The 13,176-nt window shown below is 31.5% G+C and overlaps 2 protein-coding genes across 2 annotated transcripts; one reads left to right on the top strand and one right to left on the bottom strand.

Annotated features, from left to right (window-relative positions):
* Positions 1-2,142: 2,142 nt before the first annotated feature.
* Positions 2,143-4,014, top strand: HELRODRAFT_170255 (hypothetical protein; the record flags this gene model as incomplete). The annotated part of the gene is made up of 4 exons (XM_009016077.1): positions 2,143-2,347; positions 2,427-2,567; positions 3,171-3,337; positions 3,823-4,014. The coding sequence occupies 4 exons, from the start codon at positions 2,143-2,145 to the stop codon at positions 4,012-4,014; spliced, it is 705 nt and encodes a 234-aa protein (XP_009014325.1).
* A 6,673-nt stretch (positions 4,015-10,687) lies between these two features.
* HELRODRAFT_170254 (hypothetical protein) lies at positions 10,688-12,120 on the bottom strand (the record flags this gene model as incomplete). Its single annotated transcript, XM_009016076.1, has 3 exons — positions 10,688-10,875; positions 11,719-11,856; positions 12,108-12,120. 3 exons carry the CDS (start codon positions 12,118-12,120, stop codon positions 10,688-10,690), a joined length of 339 nt encoding a protein of 112 aa, XP_009014324.1.
* Positions 12,121-13,176: the final 1,056 nt, after the last annotated feature.

The raw sequence follows: 13,176 nt of genomic DNA, 5'->3' as shown, positions 1-13,176 counted from the left end.
GTTGGTCAGTTTTTTTATGAAGTTTTAGTTTTGATGATTGCATATATGCATTTATAAATTCTTTCCGGCATAATAACTAGCATCGTAAATAGTGACAAAGAAGAATATGATGCTATCGATGAAGAAAAGGAGACCAAAGAAGATGACCAGCCAATTAAGAAACCTGACACCTAATTCGCATCAAAGTTCAATTTTACAACACCAAAGTTAATTTTTACAACGTCAAAGTTAATCTTGACAAAGTCAATATTTCCATATATATACAACAAGGAGCACTGACGATGATTCATTCGGAATCGAAATATGGCCTTATTTGCAGCATGAATTCGAAAAATAAATTTATTTTGAATTTTAATAAACTAAACGTTCACCAAAAAACTTTAGTGAGAAAAATCGAAAAAACGAACTACAAACATATTAACGCCAAACATTCAGTAGAATTTATAGAATATCGTAAAAATTATGGTCTATTACCAACATATCTATATATATAGATATATATAAACCATCTGTGTGTGTGTTTTTGTGTGTGTGTGTGTGTTTGTGCAACCTTTTGAGCAAACGAGCAAACTCGTCAACCTGGTTGTCAGCAGTTGTCATGTTTAATAAACATTTTAGACTTCAGGCTTGGCAATGTCTCCTGATGACTAAATAGTTTTATTAATTACTTTTTTTCAACAATAAATAAACAATTAAATATATTTGAAATAAATAATAATAATAATAAATAATAATGATAAATAACTAAAATAAAAAATTGAAAAATTAATGTTATTCATCACAAATTAAATAATGTTTGGTCTACGCATAAAATATTCATTCTTAGCAAATCATTGGTTAAACTGTCTGCAGTCATCTGTCTAACTATCAACATCAAACTAGTCATCTGTCTTTGGTCAGATTTTGTTTGCAAGAATTGAATAAATAATCAATTAAATTTCAAATTTCCTTTTCAATTAAATTAAATTTTTAGCCATTTTTAACATCATCCCGTAACAAATTGCGTAATACTTTAATGCTAAAGTTTTGGCGGAAAAACATAAATTTGAAAAAAAAAATCATTCAAATGAGGTAATGGAGGTTTAGCATGGAAAGGTTTAAAAAAAGATACACACACAACACACACACACACACATACACACACTACACACACACTCAAAACGTTGAAACGTATTATACAAAATGGAATAAACCTCAATAAAATTCCTTATAAAAGACAAATCAGTTCAACACCCTGTATTTTTTGATCCGTAATATTGATAGTTTTTTTTATTTACTTGTTTGCAATACTAGAAGAAGTTACTGTAGTTAAAAAACACAATCGCAAATACTCAAATTGTTGAAACGAATCAGGCAATATTCACATATGCTTATCATTTTTAAAGTTTTAAAACAAGGAAATACAACTGAACGAGAACCACACTGAGCAAACGACCATCACTTTATTTTTCTTCTTTAGCAGCACTGGCAACAAAGTGTTGATTACATTTTGACATGGCATCCCCTTTTCAGTCCGTCTCTCTTGAGAATATTTCGAAAATTTTTCATTATAATAATTTCTGCTATCCACTGTTGCCGTAACGCTAATTAAAAGATTTCGCGCTGACATAATTTACTTCTCGGAATTTAATTTTTAAATAATTTATCTATCTAGTTTTAAGAAACATTTACAAAATATTTGTTACAGCCGCAATGATAACTACAAACATAAAGAGCAGTACGTCATCTTCAGACAAGTAGAACTTTTTAACCCTGCGATGACGGCTGGGGTAGATTTCTACCCCAGAGCTACTTTCTAAGCATGAAAAAAGAAAACTACGCAAAAGCTTGGGCTCTCTTTTTATGACTTTTCCTAAAATCATCTCTTCTCTTATTTTAAAACTAAAATTTGATAAAAAAATAACGCTAGAGGGCAGTTTTGAATGCATATAGCACCTAGGACGATTGGGGTTGATTTTTACCCCAAATTAAATACACTTTTTTAAATATTTAAAACTTTATGAATGTAATGGAGAACAATTAAATTTTATGTTACTATTTTTATTCGATTGTATTATCGTCAACTATAAAAAATTAATGTCAAACTTTTCAAATCTTTGGCAATAAGCAGTTCAACACTTTTTTTTCAAACAATCAGCTAAAATGGCGTATTCTGAAAGATTTACTTTAGAGCAAGCCAAACAATTGATAATTGATAATTCTAGTGACGAAGAGAGTATTAGTGAGCATGAAGAGATTACTGATTATTCGGATGTAGAATTTACTGACGAAAAAGGAAATGAACCTTTTCTCGTTGAAGACAGCGCCGACGATGATGATGAAATAAAATATACACTTCAGAGTTCAAGTAAGATAAGATTGATAAAAAATACAATTTTTCAAATGTATCAAATAACAATAATATGAATATATAATAATACTTTCAGATGTACAAAATGACAGCTCTAATTCAGATCTAGGCTCTTCCGATGAAAGCAATGATAATGAAAAAAGCAAAACATTTGTATCTAAATGTGGAAACATAGTCTGGCAAAATGAACCAGTTTACAACAAATGTGGAAGGCGTGGTATGATGAATGTAATTCACGGGAAACCCGGTCCAACAAGATTTGCTAGAAAAAATGTAGACAGTCCTATTTCTTCATTTCATCTATTTTTTAGAGATAATATAGTTGAAAACATTTTGAAATGGACGAATAAGGAAGGAGAAGAGAAACAGATGAGTAATTGGAAGGAGTTAAATAAAAAAGAATTTTTTTGCTATATTGGATTGCTTATTCTTTCTGGAATACACAAAGCAAAAAATGAAGCTGTCAATGAACTTTGGAACAAAAAGCGGGGACGCACATTGTTCAATGAAGCCATGCCAAGGGATAGATTCAAACAAATAAATAGTGCTTTGAGGTTTGATGATGCATCAAAACGAAGGCAAAAGAAAAGTGAAGACAAATTGAGTCCCATAAGAGAATTGTTTGAAATGTGGGAAAAGACATTAGAGGATGCATATATTCCTTATGAAAATGTCACTATTGATGAACAACTCCTAACTTTCAGAGGACGTTGTTCTTTCAAGCAATATATTCCAAGTAAACCTGGAAAATATGGACTAAAGTTTTGGATGATGAGTGATAGTCAAACTTACTATGTAACTCGTTTACAAATTTATATAGGTAGAAAATCAAATGATGAAAAAGAAAAGAATCAGGCTCAAAGAGTTGTGTTAGATTTGTCAGAAAACTTAAAAGGTTCAGGAAGAAATATTACGTGTGATAACTTTTTCACAAGTTTGTCTCTTATCCAGATGTTGAAAAAAGAAAAGCTTACTTTATTAAGGACAGTAAGAAAAAGTAAAAAAGAACTTCCAGTTGAATTCATTACCCCAAAAAGCAGAGATGTTTTATCTTCTATGTTTGCTTTCCATAATGATGCAACTCTAGTGTCATATTGTCCAAAAAAAGGAAAAGTTGTAACTTTGATGAGCAGTATGCATACACAATGTGACCTAGACAACACATCCAGTACAAAAAAGCCAATTATGATTTTAGATTATAATTCAACCAAAGGTGGAGTTGACACATCAGATCAAATGTTAAGGCTGTACACAACTAAAAGAATGACTAGAAGATGGCCAATGGCAGTTTTCAGTAATATGTTAGACATAAGTGCTTTAAATGCCTATATAGTATGGATTTTGTTGAATCCTGACTGGAATGTTAACAAATCACATAAAATAAGATTATTTCTGCTGGAACTTGGAGAAGTAAATTTTTGAGACAAGTCTGATATATTTGCAATATTAAAATTATTTAATTTTTTTCACAGAGTAGGATTAACTTTGGCCACAAGGATGACTTGGTAGAGACAAAGATTCCTGCTATACTCAGCAAATCCGGCAGATGTCATGCTTGTCCTAGAATAAAGGATAAGAAAACAGCACTAAAATGTTCAAAGTGCAACAAACCAACATGTAGAGATCATGTTTTTATGATATGTAGGAATTGTTCTACAAATTGAACAAATTACATTCACTTTTTGTGTTAAAAAATTAAATAAATTTTTTGTAACAATAAAAACAAATTATTATATTGTTTTGTTCATTAAAATTGTTGTTATTCACCAAACGTGTTTTATTTGCATGATAAAATTTATTTTGTGTCATCATTATTTGTTGTTATCATCAGATTTAACCTTGGGGTAGAAATCTACCCCATTCGTCTTCAGTGGATGAAAAAAATCGCCGTCATCGCAGGGTTAAAGAGGTCTCGGAACCCTCAAGAGATATTTTTGTTATGGTAAAAATTAAATTTAGACAAAATCGGAATGAAATTGTGGATTTAAAAGTTGCGGCCATCACAAACAAGTAAATTTGAATGGAAAAAAAATATTGGATACAGTGTGGAAATGAATGGGACAAAAGGAAGTGTACAGTTTTTCATGGAACCAAAACTTTTCACAAAACTCTCAGAACATGTCACACAATTTGTAAGCAATGATACAATATGATACAATGACGCCATATGATACATTATGATACACTGATACATCATGATACCATATGTTACTATGATACAATAATACATTACGATACAATGATATATTATGATACAATATTATACATTATGATACAAAGATACATTACGATTCATTATGACACAATATGGTACATTGGTGGTACATTATGATACGATGATACGTTATAATACATTATGATACATTATGATACAATGATACATTACGATACAATGATACATTGTGATACAATATGATACAATGATACATTATTATACACAAATTAAATATTTTTAGCTGTTTCTTACAGATAAACTTTATAGCGGCAAAGCACACACTTCGATCTGAGCTCGTTAGGGTTGCTTCTTGCGAGCTGGTAGATTTAGATCATCCTGTACATCAAAATTCTTTAAAAATTTTATAAAACTCTCCTGACTTTAGTTTTAATGCAATGTAAACGTAATGCGATAGTTTCTGAGATAAAAACAAATGTAATTTATGACCGAAACCATATTTTTTGTAATTTTTGTAAAAAAAAGTCTTCAAAAAATAAATAACATTTGATTCTTGCTATTTATCAAAAGGATTGATTAAAATTTCTCTGTTGTTCACATGCCTACTTGGTGATGTTTCCTCATTGCAGGTTACTCGAAAAATATTTCATTCGTTTTGCTTCAATTGTTTCTTGTGTTTTCTTGTCTACTTTTTGATTTTTTACATTTATTAACTTGTTTGCACACATGTGTCTAACACAAAACACACGAACATACACACCCATCATTAAACCGTCCCATCCTCCATTGGATACTAAAACGCGCGGTGGTTGCAAAAAGATTTCTGAACAAGAATGTAAGCATTTTTGCAACAATTCGAAAAGAAAGCCTTCGGTCTCATGCATACGTAATGAATTACAACGCATTCAGCCTTAATGCAAAACCAGAAAATTGTAAAACAAAAGCCGGCAAGCATAAACATTCAAGGGCCGCACTCTTGTCTGCATACAAAATACAAAATTAAAATAAAACAGATGTATGCAATTAATACACATGCAAATATTTGTACACAACCAAATACACCGATACATGTACACCATGGGTGGACAAACAACGGCCCATGAAGCTATTTTATACCGCCCGCGAAACCTTGTTCGTCATAAAAAAAAATGTCGTCAGCCAGACATTATGACCAAAAAGGAGCCACAAATCTTAAAAAATTTTTCCCCCGAATCGAAAAAATTTGCTATTTAAGTACATATGCGGCCTTTCAAAGGTAAAATAGTTCTCAATGTGGCCCTCACAGCAAAACGTTTGCCCACCCCTAATGTACACAAACTAATACACATACATTCACATCAAAATATACCTCGCACATAAAATTCTAGCCCAAATTATCCAACCAATCAAATTAGATAGATTATATACAAACATTTATACATCGTTGAAATATTGAAATACAATAGAAAATAGCCAACGCCCCCAATGCAAACAGACGCACAAGCAAATTAATAAACCATGGTTAGTATTCTTATAAGGATTTGTGAGATGGCACAAACAAACAACGAAAGATTAGACATATATCCCTCTATAGGCCAGCGGTGATGCTTTATGTGGAATTGATCAAAGGACTTACACGAAAATCATTTCTTCCAATTAAAAGACTTTCAGTGCATGTGTTGAGTTGATGCCGAATTCTGTAGAAAGAAACAAGATAATTGATTTTTTGCTGATAGATAAAAGTATGATCAATAAATTGTGAAGTGCTTGTGGTTACAGTGGTGGCATCATCATAATTCGACATTGTCAATTATATTGTTGTCCTAATGAAAACACAATATGCAAGAACTGCTGGCTGATTGATATGTATTTGGCTGGTTTTCAACTTTTAACAAACCTCAAACATCAAAATACATTTTTTTATTTGAGACTGACTTAATCTCTTCCGCTGCATACAAACAAAATTATATAAAATTTATATATTGTACAAAATTTTTCTCCACAGCAGACTGGTAATGAACAGAATATCAGTAAAGATCACAATAACAACAAGCCTTTTTAACGGGCCAGCACTAGTTTAATCAGTTTTTTCATATTGATTCCGGCAGATGTTTGTTACGCAACATCATCACTTGGCCAACATTGTCACGAGTACTCTCGCGGTTTCATTCGACCGCAAGTTGTGAAGATTCAACAGTATTGCCTACATCGAGTTACATTGTAAGATCGAGTTACATTATTATTGCTCTTTTTATCAATGATATTGAGAGTTGTAATATTAATACTATTACTGTTATTATTATTAATATCATGTGATTATTTCTTCAACATCTGACATAATAATGTCTAAAGATGAGACGAGATGGTTGTTGCATAGGAACGTCGGTCGGTTTAAAGAGATGGGATTTCAACGCTTTACAAAATCCAATTATTGGCAATCCATGAAGGCGCAATTTCGCAGCCAACGATTCTAAACTTAAGACCAACTAAAGTAAAATCTCTACAAATAATTGCAAATCGAGTACAGGGATCGAAGAAATCGTTGTCGTCTGATCTTAATTTGCAACAGTGCAATGGTCTAGTTTTTGAAAAGATTTCGTTTGTTGAAGATCAAAAATCTGATCCATTCACTTTGATTTTGTTTGACACTTCATATAATTTAATTGAGTTGTCGAGTACGTAATGTATGTGGGTGTTTTATGATGGGATGTGCTTACGTTGAATGTGTTTTGGATGTGAGGAGATGTGTGTGTTTCGTAAGTTTCTAATAATTTGAATCGATTTATAATTATTGTGCTGGTGGTTGGGTTGTTGGTTGTTCTGAATTATATGTTATCGTGCATCTTTTGAGCGTAATTGTGTGTGATCGGTGTGGATAAAGTGTGGATGAATGTATCTATGATTTGGTTTAAAATGGTTGCTGTTTGGTTCTTATATGGTTGTTACATTACTTTGAGTGATTGGGTATGGTCAAGAGTATATGTGTGCATCTGTGCATGAATTTAAAGGATTTATCTGTTTTGTTTTAGTTCTTTTTACAATGTATACTTATGTTTATTTTCAAAATATTTATGTTTTTGTTTGATCACTTAAATGTACAAAAATTTTTTTTGGTTATGTTGGATAGCGACTTTGGGTAGTTCTATTAAAGTCGCTATACAAGTTTTCTTATAATAATAATAATAAACTTTTTTTAGCAATAAGTGTGCAAACGTTTAATCAAGGAAATGTGACATAAAATGACAATCACTTAATGTGTGTCACAACAGAATTAAAATGGATATTACAAAAGTTTAATTTAACAGATTTTATATTTAGCAGATTAGCAGCTTTTTGTCTACCACCAATAATAATTGTATCATAAAATGATTCCATCAAGCTGGATTTTTTTTAAAAAACGGCAGTTTAAAAATTTCAACAACATTACATAAGACACAAAAAAACTAGCTATTATTTGAATGTCATCAGTGTAGGCATGAAAATTAAAATTGAAATCTCCAGTAATCTAAAATATTTTTCTCTATGTAAACATTTCCATGTTTCCGTATGTATGTCGGTCACCCAGGTTAGACTTTGTTAGACTTTGGGCAAAAAAACAGTGATGTAGAAACGTTCAAACTTTAAAATCGTGGTTTTTCACCTATTTCTCATTCAATTTTTGATTGAATTATAATGGGAAACATGTCTCTTTCAAATGAGTGTGCACCGCCTTTACAAACAAATTCATTGAAAATGGCAATTTTATATATATATGTGTGTGTGTGTGTATGTATGTATGTATGCGTGTGTGTACGCGCACGTGCGTGTGTATGCAATTTAATATGCGAGCATGCGTGTGTAGTACATCCATCATATGCGTACACACCCATCTTGGTGTTGTGCGTGTTGATACGGATGCACCAAGCGTTAAATTGCAAGATTCAAGGTCACCTCGAATTGTACTGCTGTCCAATCTGCCGATGTTTCAATCTCTCTCCTCTTTCTAAACACGCCTAAAGACTTGAAAATGTAGAGCAGCGGTAGTATTATGTCTATTGAGGACAACGATGATAAAAATTGCTTTGTGCTAGTAGTTTATTTTAACTGTTTAACAAAGTTTACGTTTTAATGTTTGTGTTTAGAAAACTTTAAAGTTTCAAATAAGTTGTTCAGTTTTATAGGAATAAAATCAAAAATATGTAGCTCAGTTTAATCTATATTGTTATCGTTTTTATGTTATGTTATCTACATTAAATGTTCATCGTTTGTACAGACATGAAAAAAAGCAACCAAAAATGTTGAAAATTGTGCAAATGTTGATTGATTGTCACTACAAGAAAGCAAGAAGTTTGGCTTTGCAAATTGTTTCATTCATTTTCATTTTCCCGATATTTTTTTTCGTAAAAATTTAAAAAGAAATTTTTGTTGCCAGCAAATTAACGGATGCAGTTTTTTGTTGATTAATAACTTTGTCTCAGCGACTCTTTTTTTGTGAAACTTTCAAATAAAATAATGAAGCTTCAAAAAGCAATCTGCAAAAATTGTACAACTTTTACATAAAAATAATTTTTAACCCTATCAAAAACTCCAACAAAAATAGAACAAATGGCTCCTCCAGCATAAATATGGCACAGAATAAGATTAGCAGGATCATCAGTCAGCTGCTTGTTCAACCGCGAGGTAACCGGTCATGCACCCATTCATCTGGAATCAACAGTTCATGCATTCATTCATTTACTGCATTATGTGCACCTTCTGCTACGATCTATTTGGCTCATTTTTATCCGGTTTGTATTGAGTGACGATTTATAAAGTTTCATTTTCCAAAGACGTAAAATATGGAAGACTTTGAATAATAATTTTGAAAGTTTCATTTTCAAAATACGTAAAATATGGAAGAACGTGAAAGACCTAGTTTCGACGGCAGCAGTTCATTTGCTTATTTTTAAACCATCGAGCCCTCTCAGCAAAAATTCGAGCAACAACAGAATAGTTTAAAAAACCACATTAAACGAAATGCATCCAAAGCGATCACCAAACATCACAATTCAATACAAAATCTAGCAGCGAAAGTCTGTAAAAACTCAAATCAAGGTTGAAATACTACACTCCACCACTTCATACAATTTGCTAACAATAATTTAAAAGCAGGTTCAAAAAACGTAAACACCAAAAAAAACAACATCTTGACAAACAAAAAAGTTTCCACAACAACAAAAATGAAAATTAAATCTAAACAACAGACAAATTTGTAAAAAGCCACTACAAATTAAAACCACAAAACAACAAAACTTTAATTAATAAAGTTATTTTAAACAACAGCCAAATCCAAATATATTTAAAAACAACATTTACGACGTCAAAAATTTTAAGGATAGTGACATGAAAAAAGATTTAACAAAAAATTTAAAACTAAACATAAACAAAATATACAAAGAAGATGGCATGGAAAGAATAAAGCTTTAACTTATATAAGAAATTAATTGTTGCAAAAGATTTATGGTCTGTTCTCATCACTTTATGCATATTTCATTTGTTTCATTTGAGAACATGTTGTTGCATTGCTTGTGAAAGTGATGTTGTTGTTGTTGGTGGTGGTGCTGGTGGTGTTGATGTTGTTGTTGGTGTTGACTAGATGTTGGGGTAGTGTCACTAGTTGTAAAATTGAGCTGGATAGATTCTAATAGAATAAATTTTATACTTTAAAATGATTATACTCCATTGATGAAAAGTATTCTATTTTATTCTATTGGGTTTCTGTTGTATTTTATTCCATTCTGCTATGTAATGTTAAGTTGTGTTCAGTTCCCTATAATTCTATTTCATTGTTTGAGCCGGCAGTTCCACAATGATGATTGATACGCAGTTCATATTTCAAATAATTTTTCATTTCGTATTCTTCTTTCTCAAAGAATCAAAAACTTCAAATCATGCATCGATTGAGATAAATGAAAATGTGAGAATTATGACTTCAGTATATTTATGTCGCGGTGTACTTGTGGGCTGTTCTCGTTCCTGTGGCATTCATTTGATTTATGGCTGTGTTAGTAGATTGATGTCTTTCTTCTCGTCCCTGTCTTCATTTGTATGCATGAAGTTTTGCTCGTATCTGGTTTGTATATTCGTTTGTATGTTCGATGTTTTTGTTGATTGGTTTGTTTGAGTGCTTGGCGATTTTCAGTTGAGTTGTTGCTACGTTGCATCTCTTAAGCCAAAGTTGTTATAAATGTTTCGGTTTTGTTGGAATGTGTTAAGTAAAATTGTGTAGTTGCACTGAAAGCATTGTCGTGTTGATGTGCAGTCCTCTTAAGTACTATTGCGACACGCTCGAGTTTCGTTGAAGTATTTATTGCGTTGTGCTCATTTTCTTGTGCTTCAGTATCACGGCGTTGTTCTATTTTGCAAACCGAGTGTTTTTATGGTCGGTGATACAAACTGAAATAATGACTCTTCTAAGTATGCGCGTGTGTTTGTGCATTTGTGCCGGAGCTACACACACACAAGTCGCTCTTTCAAGCGCGCCGCAAAAACTACTCTTGCAATTTTGACAACAAAAAATTCCCTGTAAAAATAATAATAGCTGTTGAGACAAGAAATTCTCAAATTTTTGTTTTTCTAGTTCAGTCAGCATTTGCATGCATACGCAAGCAGATGTATGCTATGCAAGACAAATAAGGACATCCCAGTTGAATTGTTCCGTTGCTTGTTGCAAGCCTCAGAGGCCCGCATCAGAAAATGAAAGCAAGTCTCCGGTGAGAAGATTCATCAGCAAGATTGAATTTTTCTTATATAGAAACTTCTCCACAGCAATACAGTGTATCCATTTCCTACTCCCGTTCTACGTGCATTCACAAATCCTATTTTCCCATTCAAAAATCCCATTATCCCGTTTTTTACTTTTACTGATCCTATGATCCTTTTTTAACACACACACACATCCACACGCACACACACACTTACACATCCTATAATAACGTTTACAAATCCCATATCTCCAATTGGAATTCTTACATTCCCATTCCATAAACAAGTTTTCTGCACAAGTACTAATGTCTGGTGATTACGTCATCATCACAATCATCATCACAATCATCATCGCAATCATCTTCGTCATCACAATCGCCATCACAATATCATCATCCTCACAACATCATCATCGTCCAAATCATCATGACAATCATCATCATCGCCACGATATCATCATCACATCACCACCAACAGCAGCAGTAGTACAAACTTTGGTTGAGGTATTGGTACGAAGAGTTGTAGATCTCCATGCTTGAAAAGATGTTTTGGAATCTTATCTGCGGTTTGTCTTTCATCTGGAAGACTTCGCAAGTCTTCGCTATGCCTGTGCGGTTGTCAAACATGACTCCTGGAGGAAGTTATAACTTATATCATTATAATTTATATGTTAATAATTATGTGTTGTAGTAGTTGTATACCAAATAATTAATCCAATTAAATAGCAAATTAATTAATTGATTAATTAATTGACTTATTATTCTAAAGAATGAAATCAGTACATGATGGTGTATCTACCAATTTTATTGAAGCTCTTATCTGTACCTTATCTATACCAAATTTGAAAAAAGCAAAGTTAAGCATTGAATGATTACATTTAACCATTCCCATACATGTTTAAATCTTACGTAAGGAAAATGGCGATGAGTTTTTTAAATGATAAATTGTATTTTTAGAATTATGAATTTATAAATTTATGAATTACAAATTTATGAATTAATTATAAGTTTTATAATAATAATAATTATAATGATAACATTTTTAATATGCGCGATGTATATTAATTACAACAAGCAAATTATATAATTATTAACAAACAAAAATTTTACAAATTTTAAACTGAAAATTATGAGTGATTATTTGGCATTTGAATAACTTTGAAATTTAACTGATTATACTGGGCAATTATAAATCGGATATTTTTTTAAATGTCAAGAGTTACCCAGCGTTGAGGAATGGCAACCTACTTAGAAATTTTTATTTAGAATTTATAATTATTTTTTATTCATTTAAATAAATCTAAAACATATTAAAAACAAATTGACCTTTAAAATATATTAAACTGGCACGCGATTATTTTTTACAAACACCAAAATTAAATAACATGTAATATAACACTGTTTAGATGTACAATGTGACTTATTAACGTTTTGTTCATAATAACATAATAATGTCATCGCAATTTTGCAAATTTTTTGAGGGTTAAGGTTAGGGAGTATCCATCGGACACTCAGAGGGCCCCACCCTGACAACACAATTTCTTTCTAGATAAAAAGTAAACAGAAATTCGATTAGAAATTTGGCTCTTTAAATAGAAATGCAGCTTCTAATGATGCTTATCATTATTTATTATTATTATTGTTATTCTTATTGTTATTACTTTTATTATTATTTTATTTGTTATTATTATTTTTATTGTTGCTAACAATTATTATCGAGATTCTCATTATCTACCAAATTATTTTGAAGATTGTTATTGGCGTCATTACTAGCGTCATCGTCATCATCATCATCATCGTCGTCGTTAACATCATCCTCTTCATCATTACCATCGACGTCTTTTTCATCATCATCTTCTTTTTCATCATCATTTTTATCATCCTTATCTTCATCATCATCTTCATCATCATCATCTTTATCATCATCATGGTAATCTTCCTCATTATCATCA

Source organism: Helobdella robusta, assembly GCF_000326865.2.
Source record: "Helobdella robusta unplaced genomic scaffold HELROscaffold_17, whole genome shotgun sequence".
NCBI lineage: Eukaryota > Metazoa > Annelida > Clitellata > Rhynchobdellida > Glossiphoniidae > Helobdella > Helobdella robusta.
This window is presented reverse-complemented; position numbering and strand designations above follow the sequence as displayed.